The sequence below is a fragment of the Callospermophilus lateralis genome, chromosome 8, assembly GCF_048772815.1.
Source record: "Callospermophilus lateralis isolate mCalLat2 chromosome 8, mCalLat2.hap1, whole genome shotgun sequence".
NCBI classification, from domain to species: domain Eukaryota; kingdom Metazoa; phylum Chordata; class Mammalia; order Rodentia; family Sciuridae; genus Callospermophilus; species Callospermophilus lateralis.
The window spans coordinates 117476876-117491374 of record NC_135312.1 but is presented as its reverse complement, the minus strand read 5'-3'; the positions used below and the strand labels follow the sequence as shown (position 1 = coordinate 117491374).

Here is a 14499-nt window from a genome sequence, read left to right as displayed (position 1 = left end):
AGTTGCAACACTGTTATGCCAGAGTGAAATGCAAAATTGACGGCAGTTTAAGTTGTGCCAGAGAAGAAAAGAGACAAGCAAGGTGGTTTGGCAGGTGGTTTGTGGAGAAGGTGAGAACGAAGCTAGATGTCGAGAGGAAGTCATTTTTTCCTTCACTGTGATGGTAGCTCATTTTCAAATGAGTTTTGTTTCTTCTAGTTTGTTCATAATGGAAGTCCTTTAGTACCATTTTTGTTCAAATGCTGCAACTATGTTTATACTCACAGGTGATTTCTGCAGATGCCCAGTAAAGGGTAATAACACCTGAGGGGAGCAATTCTGTGGCCACCCAAAAGAAGTGATATGTGGGGGCTGCGGTTGTGGCTCAGTGGTAGAGCGCTTGCCTAGCACATGGGAGGCACTGGGCTTGATCCTCAGCACCACATATAAATAAAATAAAGGTCCATCAACACTAAATTAAAAAAAAAATAAGAAAATAAAGGTGTTGTGTCCATCTACAACTAAAAAAATTTTTTTTAAAAAAGAAATGATAGGTGGAAAATAAAAGTATCTGATTTTAATTCTCAATTAGGAGTTAGTTTCATAGGATTTAAAATGCATTCCTGAGACAGTGGAACACAGAAGCTTTTAAAAAAGTTTTGTTGTTGTTGTTGTTGTTACACTAATTAGAAAGTGGTAATCTGATTCTTGGTCACTCAATCTTCAGAAAAGGCTATGGGTTTTTAAAGTTTATGTATATCATGCTTCTCCCCAGAATTCAGCGTCTCCAGTAGATAAGCTCATTCGTGAACAGTGAAGGAAGGAGTTTTTGTGCACTTGGGAAGTGATCAGTATGCGTAAAGCTGTTCCCTTCTACCTGTTATTTTCACTTGGAGGTTCCGTTTGCCACTGTTTGGCAGGAAGAGAGAATACTCTTTAATAGAATGTGATTCAGTATGTTGAATGACAATTTGTGCTGTGTCAGTCTGCTTGGGAAATGGATTAGAGGTGATGGGAATCAGCTTGGCATCTTTTTAAAGTAACCTTAGACCCTTGGTCTCCAGTTCCCTGAACTTGTTTCTTGTTGAGAGCTTTCTCCTGGTAGGAATGAGTCAAGAATAAACTGATCCCAGACTCTCTGTGACTGCTTTTGCCACATCATGCCCTGCCTTACAGTCAGGGCACGCTGCCCAGAGGAACTGGGGGCCAGGAAGCCGGCTCTGGAAGCCAGTCAAACACGTGTGTCCCACTTACTCTTGTGGGGATCCTGCTCTGCTTCAGGACCCATGATATTTTGCTGCTTCTAGGCAAGCTCTGAGTTGGGAGCTATCCTGCAGGCCCCATATTGAGGGTTGCATTACAGACCCTCTTGTTTTGTAGGGCGCAGTTGGTCATGATGTCTGAGGGATGCTGGGAAGGCCAGGAGGGCTGGAGCTCTAGTCCTTGCTGCCTGGGACTCACTTGCAGAAAAGAACTGGCTGGAGTTGAGCTCTCCAAGCACAGGGAAGAGGCAGTCTTTGTTCTGAAGTGAACTCTATCCCCCAAAGAAAATAAATCAAAAGGAATTACAGCAGTGGTCTATCAGTGGTTTTTGGTTCATTTACCTCAGAATTGGCCTTTCTATTGGGGTTGAGTTTCTCCGATTACTAAACCTGTTTGTGGTAAAGGGCTGTGGAAAAAGTTACTTTGCACAAACAGCAGTCAAACAGTATTCTAGACTGTATGTTTGTGAACAGAGACAGAGCAAGACTTTAGGGGGGCTTGGACCTGGGGAAAGATCTGCCCACAGAGATCGTTCATTCATCTCTTGTACCACTTTATCCCTCACCCTTCCTGTAACATGCTTGCAACAGAAAGAGCTCAAAAACTCCCTACCAGAATCTTCTGCATAAGGTCACCCACATTTATCCTCCTGACTGCCTACCCACCCCCACCAGCAGACATCACCACTGTCTCTCGACTCCTGCTTCCCTGCATCCAAACTTCTAGGTTTCTGTTTCTAGGATTCGCTCTTCACTTCAGTTGTAAGCTGGATCAGAGGTCATTAAGATTCATTGTCTACACTTAGTTTTCAAGACTAGCCATCTTGGGACTAGCTTTAGGGAATTTCTCTTGTGCTTCATTTCTAGGAGAATTGAAATCCATCTAAGCAAGTTCTTTACTGTTCCTAGCACTCATGTATACTTAGTATCAAGGGCCCTGGACTGAGAAGGTCTGAAGTCTTGGCTAGAGCCTCTTGCTGGCTGAGTTAGGAACCTCATGTATCATGTGCTTCCACAGCAGGTTGTTGACCAACTGTTATGACCCATAACCTCTACAGTGGAGGCTAAGTTAGCGTCCTGGAAACTGCTACCTCTGTAAGGCACCCTGGAGGAGTTAAATTTAATAGGGGCTATGGCTTGGACTGAAGAGCTCTACTGGGTGCAGTGCTGGTGCATTTCATGGTAACTGGTCTTTTGAGGGAACCAGATGTTATTGGGCTCCCCAGCTTTCTGTCTCTTGCATTTTCTAACCAGGGCCATAGGTCTACACATGATACTAAATGTCGTTCCTCTGTGAAAGCATAAGCCACACAACTCATTTAGGAAGTGTTGCTTTACTGATTCTTGATATGCCATCTTCCCTGATGCTCACAGGGAAATGGGAGTTTCCCTGTTTCTGGGGTTTTAATACATTGGGTATTACAGATTGTAATCCAAGATACCAACTCGGAAGGTGAGGTCCTTTTAGAGTTGCTTAATTTATTATGTGCTAAGTAGTGACTGAGACTGGCTTAAAGAACCAACAGGTGACTAGCCAGTGAGAGGTCAGACTGTGTGGCCTGGCTGGCTGCCCGGGCTGCCTTGATGATGTCACCTAACCTGGGCTCCTTATAGGTTAGCAAGTCACCGTGGTGGTGGTTAATGCTCTCGTCTTCTGTTTGGTCTCATTTTGATGATTGTATTTTCTTCATCTCTTACTGGTCATTCTTTCTGTCACAACACCTGAGGTAAATCTGCTTTTACAGAGAGAAGATTCTTTATGGCTCACAGTTTTAGAGGTAGAAGTCCATGACTCATTGGCCCCTTTGCTTTTGGGCCTGTGGTGAGGCAGGTCATGAGGACAGGGAGCATGTGGCAGAGAAAAGCTGCTGGCTGGGAAGGAATGAGAGGAAGAGGTGGGTGCCGGCGTCTCACTGTCTCCTCCAAGGGCACACCCCCCAAACCAGAAGACCTCCCACAAAGTCCTACCTTCTGAAAGTCCTGCTGCCTCCCACTGGGACCACAGGCTGGGGCCAAGCCTGTAACACATAGGACTTTAAGGGACACTTCAGATCTAAACGACAGTAACCTGTGGTTTATTTTAAGCATGTTTGGTTAAACACATGCACATGCGTGCACCTACCCTCCCACACACCTTCAAAGGCAGGACACCCAAATACTCTCAGGCTGAATTGTAAATGTAATTTGGAATATAATTTGACTGACTAATCAAGTAATGCCATGTGATTATTAGTGGAGTTATTTTTTCTTCTGAGGTGGTTTGAAACCTGTTCTTTTCCCTCTAGGTGACAACCCCAATCTTCCTAGGGAGGACACCCCCACTGGCAGTCAGGACTCGCTGTCCTCCCCGTCGCCCACCAGTGCAACTGTTCATGGGCCTCCCGGACCAGAGAGAAACCACCTTCTGTCAGATGGAGGGAGCTGTGGGGAGTGGACATCCACCACGTAAGTTGCTGTGCTTGGGTTTGGTGCCGAGTGGAGGAACACCGTGACCATCTTCTGATGTCTGCATGGCCAGTGGGCACCCAGGACACTAGGTCCAAGGACCCCTTCTCTCTACAGTGGTGCTCCTGAGGGAGAAGGGCCACAAATCAAAACCTTTTCTGCATATTTTCTCCATGTTCCCTGTCTAGAAGGGGTAATGGGTGCTACCTCACATCTGATGTAGGTTCAGTTTGTGGCAGTTTGGGGACATACAAAGGAAATTTGTTACTGTCATTCTTGGGATGTTTTCTCCCTAGTTATGCAAACTTTGAGAGAGATGAGAATATATGCATGGTGACGGACAGTCTTTCACAATTGTCTATGGAATATTTCAGGCATATGATTTTTTGACAGCTTCGTGTTAGCATTCTGGTCAATTTTACTCCTTAGCTTCTTGCATAATGGAGACTTGATGAATGACATCTGACTGTCTCTTCTCTTTGATTTAGTGCCAGACATGTGCAGATCAGCTTAGGCATATTGGTACAAATCATACTAACACAAAATACCTTGGATTTGCTTGATTACGTGAGGTTTTCTCTTGCTGTGTTGACTCAGGCAACAGAGTGAGTACAAATTCAGGGTGGGCGGGATCTCTAAAGGGCATGCAGTTTTAAACAAATGCTCAGAGAAGACAAAAACAACTTCACTAACAATTACAAGACATTACTTGATTAGTCAATCAAGTCACAACCAAAAATATATTTATAATTCACCCAGAGAGTATTAAAAATTTTTTAAACCAAAGTTGCTTAAAATAAATTGTAGATAATGATGTCATTTGACCCCAGTTGGGCATTCTTAGGACTTTAAATGGATTGGAAATTGTTCCTCACATTACTTGGCTTTTTATAGTTACAGCTGGATTCACATGAAATCATTATGAACTTATTAAGTATTAAGAGAGACCAGGAGAAATCTGGCATATTGAAATTTTGGGGTGACCTGAAGACTCTGAAAAGCTTACCTAAAATCTCAGTGAAACGCTAAGTATGGAAACAAATTCTCCAGAGGTGCACGATGTCCCTCCTCACCCCAAGATAGTCATATATGTTTATTTACATGCCAAAGATTGTTTATGGTGGATTTAAATATGTGTTTCTCAAATTTTGCTTGTCACCTTTACTACTCTTTATCCACTATAAAAAGTCTCTTTGGTAGCTCAGTGGTAGAGCACTTGCTTAGCATGTGTGAGGCACTGGGTTTGATTCTCAGCACCACATATAAACAAATAAAATAAAGGTCCATTAACAACTAAAAATACATATAAAATATTTTTTTTAAAAAAGTCTCTTTCACTTTAATACTACTAGTAACCATAACATCAGTTGCACAGGAGCTCAGAAACTATAGCCCTGGCTGAACTGGAGGTAGAATTTAGCCTGTGTGTGTTTTAGTGAGAACCAGATCCCTAATTATTTCTTTCAGTAAGTGTATATCTCAGTCAGAGGAGAACAGTTTAGTCAGTTATTTTTCTTTCATAGTGGCTCTGCAGAAAAGTGACATTATGAGCCATGGGATGGCGTTGAATTCACAACACATCCGGGCCTGAAACAAGAAGAGCCTGATATTTTTGGTCATAAATCAAATGAGGAGTGAAATCCCCAGCTTCCTATTCATACACATTTGAAAATGTCATGAAAAGCACTCTAGTTTCCAGAGGCCAAAAGGGGTGGGGGCGGGAAGTAGTGGAAGCGGTCCGGGAAGGAGGTTTTGTTATAATGTAGAATTGCTCCTATTTCAAGAACTTGACTTTCCTCATGCAGTGAATGAAATGCATTTCTGTTTCTCTTAAGCATTAGATTGCTGCTGGCATGTGTTTTAAAGGATTTACTTGGGAGAGTATCAGCCCAGATTTATCTTTGGTGTAACTATTCCTCAAATTTGAACACATCTCCGAATCACCTGTAGGGCTTATTGAAATCTGTATCCATGCGCTGGTAGAGCATGTGTTTAGTGTGCATGAGGCCCTGGGTCTGCTTTTAAGAACACAAAAAAATAAAAATAACTCTCTGGGCTCTATCTCAGAGCTAATGATTCAGTAGGTCTGAGAAGTGGTCTTAAAGCCTGTATTTCTAGCAACTTCCCAGGTTAAAATTATGATGGGTGAGCCCTGGCCTGGGGTCTGTTGTCTCTCCCTCCCTGTGTGGTTCATGTATTAATTATGGACATCTTTTCTGATGACTGTAATTAGGATAAGTGATTTCTTTTCCCTGTTTTTTCTCATGTTTTTATTTTTAATTGATATAATTATATATTTGTGGGATATGGTGTGACATTTCAATACATTAATATAATGTACAACAATCAGGTCAGAGTAGTGAGTACTCCTTCATCTCAAACATTTATCATTTCATTGTTTTGGGAATATTCCAGATCATCTGTATTAGCTATTTTGAAACATAAAACCAGTTGTTGACCAGTTACTCCCTCTGTGCCATAGTGCATTAGAAGTTATTCTTCTGGCCCACCTGTAACCCAGCACCCATTAAATACCTCTCTCCACCCCTCTCACCTCCCCCCAGTTTTTTTTTTTTCTTTTTTTGGTACCGGGGATTAAACCCAGGGGTACTTAACCACTGAGCCACATCCCCAGCCATATATATACATATATACATATATACATATATACATTACACAGGGTTTCACTGAGTTGCTTTTTTTTGCCTCACTAACTTGCTGAGGCTGGCTTTGAACTTGAAATCCTCATGCCTTGGCCTCCCAAGCCACTGGGATAACAGGCGTGCACCACAATGCCAAATTCATCCAGTCTCTAATCCTTCTTCTCCTCTACTTCTCTGAGATCAGTGGTTTTATCTTCCACATGAGAACATGCATTTTTAAAACACTTATTATTTGGCGTTAAGAAAATACTGCCTTTGAGCATTAGTTAATATTTGCCTTTTAGTAGTATTTGACATTTATGTGGTATGCATGTTTTTATCTTTACATTTAATTTTTCCCTTACCTCAAGCTTGGTCATAGAATTCCCAGTGGTATGAATTTGATTTTTGGAACTTATATGCTTTGAACTTTCGTTTGTGATATTGACATAGTTATTGGTAACTAATTTCTTTATTATGTGCTTATAAAAATGCTTCCCTTTTGGAAAGCACATGTCTTTCTGAATATCATTGCATGTCTCTTCGGCCACTATGTTTGGTTTCTAGCTCATCTTCTTTCTTCTCTTAGAAAGATTAATTTTTTTCCCAGGAATTCTGCAGACTTTGTCTTACTGTTTTCTCTTTACAGCATTTTTCTTTGTTTCCTTAGCATTTGTAAATTTAGTTTTCGTTGTGTGTGGTTCTCTTCTTTTGCTCACTTTTCATCTTGGTGTACTAGATATATAGTTTTGAATATAATGGGTTCTTAGTAAATGCTGATTGTTCTAAAGTTGCTATGGAATCATTAAAACTTTGCCCAGGGCTTTGAAAAGGAGACTGATTTTCAACTAGCGTGGTTGATCGAATGTTCCAAAACCAGCACTTGCCTTATCTTAGGTCCTAAGGAATGGAGTCCACATACATGTGGATCACAGATGACCCCTGTCTCCCTGTTATATAGAAATACCACAGCCTCCGCCACTGGAAAGCACATTTGCAGAGGAAAACCTACAGTAGCTGTGATCTGATAGAAGCAGTGTGTAAATACAGCTGTGGCCTCTGGAAGGTGGAAAACAATAGGCAGAATTGGATTTCTTGGGTTTCTGCTGATGTTTATGACTTGTGGGTATTATTCATTGCAGTCAGTCAATCTGGAGCTATTACTTACCTGTACACTCAGTAAGGTGATGGGTGACTTCATTGCCAGTGAAGAATTGCTAGCTCAGTTTCCTTGGAGGACATTACATCATAGGTCGAGATATTTCAAATGTTCCAAAGGATCCCCCACCTCCCAATAAAGTAGTTTTCTCTAAACAGGTTTTCCTCAATTGTAATTGATGGAGCCAGGTCCTTGACAAGTAATCCTTTTAGGTTCCCTGCCACAAAAGAAAATCTCTTTTAAAAAATACAGGGCATTGCTCTCTGCTTCCTCTGCAGATTTCAAATGAAAGGCATACTTCCCTTCCTGCCATGTTCAAAATGGTAGCATGCTAGAACAGCTCTTTCTAGCTGGGGAGGTGGTACCCTGAGGTGCATCTTGCTCTGGGTCTTGGCTTTGTTTATTCCAAATATTAGGGTATTCCAAGAGCATCTATTCTGAGCTATTGCCCCCAGCCAGTGTGTGCTTCAGAGACCATGTCTACCCAGAGTTAGGTGGTTATTTATTTGCTGCTGGACCTTATGCATGCTAAGCACCTTGTTTACCACTGAGCTGTGCCCCCAACCCTGTGTTATTTGAAAGTGCCCTACAATTTACTCTTCTTCCCATAGAGAGCCTCGTGCACGTTATCTACATACCTTGGGTGTCCTCACTGATTACCATTTTTACTCTTGTCAATGAAATCACTTGCTTCTTTAAATAGGGCATGTTTAAGCAAAGTTTTGAGGTTTCCCAGAGGCACCTGCTTGGCATTTCAAATTACTTGGTTATTGCTCCAAGACTTCTTCTTAGCATGGTGATGAATTTTGCGGTGAGATGCCAAAGTAACCCTTGAATATGATTTGTGGCTTAGACTGCGACAATAAATCATAAATGATCTGTCTGAAATTCAGAAAGGTAATCATTTTAAACACTTTTTGAACAGATTTCTGAGGATTTTTGGCAACGTTTCTAGAAATTATGGGTCAGTGGTCATGTAGTCTTCACTTTCTTCCTTCCTCTTCACCCTTCATTTCTCTCTCCCTTCCCCTTCCAAGAGCCCTTCTCAGCTGTGTGTGCTTTTGTTCCCATGTTCTGCTGTTTGGCATTGGGGGTCCAAAGCAGGGCCCCTCTCTCGGAGGCACTGCACCACTGAGCCGCACTTTCTCAGCCCCATCTGTGCATTCTGGGATTTCAGGGCTCCTGGTCTCTGTTGAACCAGGGCAATCAGTTCACTCTAGAAATTAGCATCTCAATAGTTTGACCATAATGCCATGATAATTATTTCACAAAGGAAAAAAGGAGGGCTGGGTTGTGGCTCAGTGTAGAGCGCTTGCCTAGCATGAATGAGGCACTGGGTTCAGTCCTCAGGACCACATAAAATAAATAAATAAATGAGTATTGTGTCCACCTATAGCTAAGAATACATATTTAAAGAAAAAAAAAAGGAATTTAATTCTTTGCATCTCAGTTTTCTTGCTCACAACTAAAACACATATTGCTTTTGTAATAGAGGGAGGGAAGCTATGTAAATTTAGAAAGAGATCAGGGGAGGGTCACACTTAAACCAAAGGAATGAATGGCCCATCATGGAATTTCAGCATCTTAACTGGCTCTTGGGGAGATCCTTACCTAATAAGGCTAGCAAATTTTCCCTGTTTACCCCTAAGTTGGCCTTAGTTACAGAATGTGGTAGGTTCCGTGGATTGAGCTCTGTAGCAGGACCATACGTAAGGATGTGCTGTCTGCTACTGGGTACTGTAAAGAAGGCATTAGCACCAGCACCTGCTTCCATAATGAAGAGAGCAACAGCCTCAGGGTGGACTCAGAGATTAGAGTTCAAAGTGAAGTCTAAGGAGGAACAGGGAGCAAGTAAGTGGTCAGCGGTTGCATATCACCTTGCTGTGAGCCCATAGCAGCCTTTTGAATTCTTTTCAGACATTATTTCCTTTCTGTGCCTCTTGTGGGACCGAGGATGAGAGAGAGAATCTTTGCATTAGCAGAGGCTGGTGGTTTGAGACTAGAGGCAGGTTTGATTAGTTACCCTCTTACGTTTCTTAGAATCAAAGACCGTGGAGCATTAGGTACTGTGGCCACTGGACTTTGTGATAGCTGTGCTCTCATGAACCTGTGGGTAGAAATGTCTTCATTTTTAAAGATAGGGAAACCAGGGCACAAAGGACACAGGGGGACTCGCCCAGGCTACTCAGGGTGTAGGTGGAATTTGACCCCTGCCCTTTCTGCCCCAGTGACTGATGGTTTTCTTAAAATTGTTTACCATAGAGATTGAAATTTTCTAGATGGATTTGGGTGGTTGTTCAAAGTGTAGGTGTTCTCCCGACCCTGACCTCTTTGATTCTGAAGCCTAGTATGACTAGCGTGACTTTCAGCTGGTTGCTGCCCTTGTTTTGAAGGGGGACTGACCCTACATCGGCCATGTGTCTGTGGTTGATAATTATCTGTGGGGAGTAAGCACTTGAAGCTGGTTTTTCATCCGCTAATGCCTTGACTGGGAATTGGGGAGGAGGGTTATCTTGCCTCTTGGCAGAGCTGAGACACTTGGAAATTTGATATTTGCAATAGAGCTGTGTCCTCATGGTCTTTTAATGAGGAATACAATGTTCAGTGTCTCCCTTTGGCTTCAGTAAAGTTCTTGATGCTAATCACAGGGGCTTGTGTACTTGGCCATTGACCATAAATGTCTGCTTGCAGCCATTTTTGGGAGTACAACTTCTGGTCCTGCACTTTTCTTTGAATTCTTCTCTCCAGCTTTGTGTAGAAACCTCGGCATTCCAGCTGCCCAGCCCTTACCTCCTGTGGTACACAAGCCTTGTGGCTGCCTAGGGTGATTTTGGTATTTGTATTGCTTGCTTGGCACTTCAGTATAGCCTAAAACATGTCTTCCTTTGCCAGGTTGTAACTACAGATTCTGGAATTTGGAGGTTTTATTTTTAAGCTAGAATAGTAATTATCTATATAATTTTCTATTATGTTTCATGGTGAAAAATCAACCTTCTACAAATAAAGGCACAGGTTTAAATTTAATAGTAGCTTACCTATTGTTTAATACTTCAAAAAGAATTAGCTTTGCTTTAGTCTTGTAGTTTTGTTTTTCTTCCAGTAAAGTTTTTATTTTTTTTAAACTTGATGCCATTTTTGAAATATATTTCCTGTTCAAGAATCATTTGGCTATGTCTCTATATCTAAATAAAGCAGGGACCTCATGAGCTTTCTGTATAAGTTGGGAGGCAATTGAGACAGGTAAAGTGTTGATTTTGAGTCAAACAGGCCAGGCTTTGCATCCTCCTCCTGCTTCTTAAATCCTTGGAGGTCTTATGTAGGTTATTTAAGCAAACCAAGAGTTAGCAAGATTATCCGTAAAGGGAATAATATTACCCACCCCCTCATTGTTGTGAAGTTTCAACATACTGCATGTAATAAAACCCAACCCCTGCTCCCCTGCATGCTTACCTGTTGGGATTTTCCTTTCCCCGAGAGCCTCATTTGATCTTCTTAGTTTATCTTGACCTCAACTTCCTGGTTCATCAGCTGCATGATCACAGTAGCTCAGGGACATTGCCTGTGAAGTCTGGGAAAAGCCCTACTCGTTGATGTTGTTAGCTGTGATTGGAGGGCTCAGCATGGCCTCCTCTCCTAGCCTCTCTGTGAGTCCCTGAGAAAGGACCCTTGGGTGCCATATGGCCAAGGCACAGGGATCCCCCTGGGATCCAGCCAAGTCTGTGAATCATTTTGAGCAGGATGGGTGACGGCCCTGTCCCAATAGGTAACCCACCCATCAGCTCATTAAGTAACCGCCGGAGTTCTCTGACCTGAGCATTTTGGGGCTCCTTCTGTAGCCCCAAGTGTGTCTTCAGCCCTCACATTAGCTGCTCCTGTTTTCCACACGAGAATCGTGTAGGTAGAGACACTCCAATTAGTGACCCTGCAGGACTGCAGTCCTCAGATCTTTAAAGCCCCATAATTTTTATGAAAGGAAGCTACTGTTCCTTTTCTGTTTGGCTTCAAGTTCAACCCTCTTACCTGATTCCACAGCAGTCCACCTGGAAGGAAGGAAAACAGGATTCGAGGAGTACTAGCTGAGGGGGAGATGGGTCAGAGATACAATTCTAAGACAGTTGTCTTCTGGCAAAACTGGAAACGCTCACCCTGGGAGTGGTCTTTGTGAGATGTCAGATGATGAGATGGAGGAATGCCCCCTGGGAGCCTCAGCATGCCACAGGTGGACTCATCTGTAGCCACGCCCTGCACAAGTCAAGGGATTTCTTCCACACTCCTCCGCCCCTGCCTGACCACCTACCTCCTGGTTTTTGTTTTGTTTTGTTTGTGGCTTTGTTTTTTTCCTCAAGGGTTGACAAATAATTACTTTTAAGAGCTGGCTGGCTAGGGTTAGGGTTAGGGTTAGGATTAGGGTTAGGCCAGCTCCCTCCTACCTGAGAAGAGATGGGGAGAAAAGAATGTTTTTGTCCCAGTAAAGCACTGGGTATTTGCAGGTGGGCTGTCAGTACACCCCAGGGGGCCCTGCCACTGAGCCCCTGAGGACCCAGGAGGGTTTTGGGGAGTGAGCCATGTTTTCTTCACCTCTTCCACCCCCACCAAACAGATTCTCATCCAGTCCTTTTAATGCATGGGTCAGTGCTGTGGCCCACGACCACCTGTCTTTATAAATAAAGTTTTATTGGAGCACAACCACACTCAAGACATTAGTGTTTTGTCTGTGGCTGTTGTTGCCCTACCATGATGACAGACTTGGGTAGTTGTGAGAGTGGTCCCACGGCCAGCAAAGCCTGAAGTGCTTCCTGTATGGCCCTTTATAAAAGACATCAGCTCACCTCTGATCTAAAACCCACAGTCTGTTTGGAAAAGCCCACATAGCTTAAAACCTGGTTTCAAGAGCAGCAGTGGACCACCACCTGTTACTCAATGGATGCTGCAGGTGAATTTTCTTCCCCCTGGTACTAGGGATTGAACTCGGGTGCTCTACCACTGAGCTACAACCCCCGCCTTTCCTATTATTTTTATTTTAATACAAGGTCTCATGAGGGTGCTAAGACTGCCCTCAAACTTGCAACCCTCCTGCCTTAGCCTACTGAATAGCTAGGATTACAGGCATGTGCCATTGCACCTGGCTACATGTGATTTTTTTTTTTTTTAAAGAGAGAGAGAGAATTTTTTAATATTTATTTTATTTTTTTAGTTATCGGCGGACACAACATCTTTGTTGGTATGTGGTGCTGAGGATCGAACCCGGGCCGCACGCATGCCAGGCGAGCGCGCTACCGCTTGAGCCACATCCCCAGCCCTTTTTTTTTTTTTTTTTAATGGAACATTCACACATATTTTCTTGGCATCAAACCAACCTTATGGGTTTTGGATGCTTTCAGGTGTGTGATCATAATTTGAAAAGATCTTTAGTTTTTCAGTGATGAAAAAGTTTATTTGGGTTTTTTCTTATTGTTTAAGAAAATTTTTATTTGGGATAGTTTTAGATTTAAAGTTATGAAGATAGTACAAATTCCCATGGACACTCCATCTATCTTTCCCTCCTGTAAATATCTTAGGATCATTATACTTTTTATTTAAAAAAAAAAAAAATGTTGGTACAGTACTGATAGTGACACTACAGATTTCATCAGTTCTTCCTCTAATGCTCTTTTTCTGTTCCGAAATTCAAACCAGGGAACCACATTGAATTTGATAATCTTTTTTTCTTTTTAAAAGGGTGAGATCCACTTTATTTCTTCATAAATTCTCCTTTTTGACCCAAGTTAATGACTATCTTTGGGTAAGAAAATGGTTCCTTAGTGATGATTTAATGCTAGAACCAGAGGTGGGTCTGACTCAGAAATTCAGCCAGCAATGAGGACTTCATTTATTGGCTGCTTACTGTACTCCTATCACAGTCATGTGCTTTATACCGGTATCTTACTTAAATCTCACAGTGGCCCAGGTGATGGATAATGACCTTCTCTATTTTATCTGAGGAGAGTTTAAGTTACTTGGCAAAACTTCAGTTTCAGTTGCAGATGACCTGGGCACGGGCTGGTTGCACCCACTGTGTAGCAGCCTCTGGGGGGCGCTCATTCTGTTTCTTTTTAGCACAGCCTCTAGAAAGAAAGTTGCATCCTTTCTTTTATTTAACACCCCCCACCCCCATCCCCACTCCCCAAAAAGAAGAAAAAGGCTTAGGGAGATGGTGATGATGAGATGCAAATGGGCAGATAGCCAGCAGTGGCAATACCAGTTTTGGAACCCGAGTCTCTCCATAGAGCGATGAAGTGTCCTGTGCTTATCATTCATATGGTTACTGTCCCTCTGCAGGCCTCCCTGCCTTTAGCCCTGGCTCTGCCTCCTGAGTGTCTGCACTCATATCTCTTTCTGTTCTCCTCATGTTCTGTTCCATCCACTGAGGACTTGAGTGCTGTTTGTCACAACAAGGTTTCCTGTGACCTGGATCAAATCACTCCCACGTTTCTGAGATTCATTCATCTCCTGTGTCGTGATATGATGGAGTCCCTGGTGAATCAGTGCACGTGTGTTGTGTCCTGCACAGTGCCGGACAGCGTGCAGTGGTGGCCCACACAAACCTGGATGGGGGAGGTGAGGATGATATTGGCAAGGATCACATCAGCCTCTGGCAGACTCGGCCACCTCCAGAAAGCCAGGTGATGGGAGGATGCTCCCTTCTCCGGTTCCCTGAGGGCCCCTGTCCCGGTTTCCCTGTGGCGTTCATCACACTGTATTGTGGTTATTAATTGTTCTTTCCCCACTTACTTGGCTGGGTGTTCCTGGAGAGCAGCTACTGTCATAGTCCCTGGGTGTCCCCAGCCCAAACCCTGAGTGATGATGGAATGAGCACATGTCAGACTCTCCCAGTGGGCAGTGAGGGCCTTCTTGTCCGTCCCTGTGGATTATGGTGACTGCCACAGGCATTTGCTTCTCTGCATCTCTGCTCCCACTCGATGTGCTCATTTGGAACCAAACACTGTGCTTGCTGCGGAATCCTCCTTCTCTG

At 43.1% G+C, this 14499-nt stretch overlaps 1 protein-coding gene across 2 annotated transcripts in view; it reads left to right on the top strand.

The window, feature by feature from the left end:
- Positions 1 to 14499, top strand: part of Arhgap10 (Rho GTPase activating protein 10) — a 286545-nt gene that overhangs the window by 260688 nt on the left and 11358 nt on the right. For both annotated transcript variants that reach the window (XM_076865270.2, XM_076865269.2), the window contains one exon: positions 3527 to 3686. In XM_076865270.2, coding sequence (XP_076721385.2) covers positions 3527 to 3686 — 160 coding nt within the window. The remainder of the gene's footprint in view (positions 1 to 3526; positions 3687 to 14499) is intronic.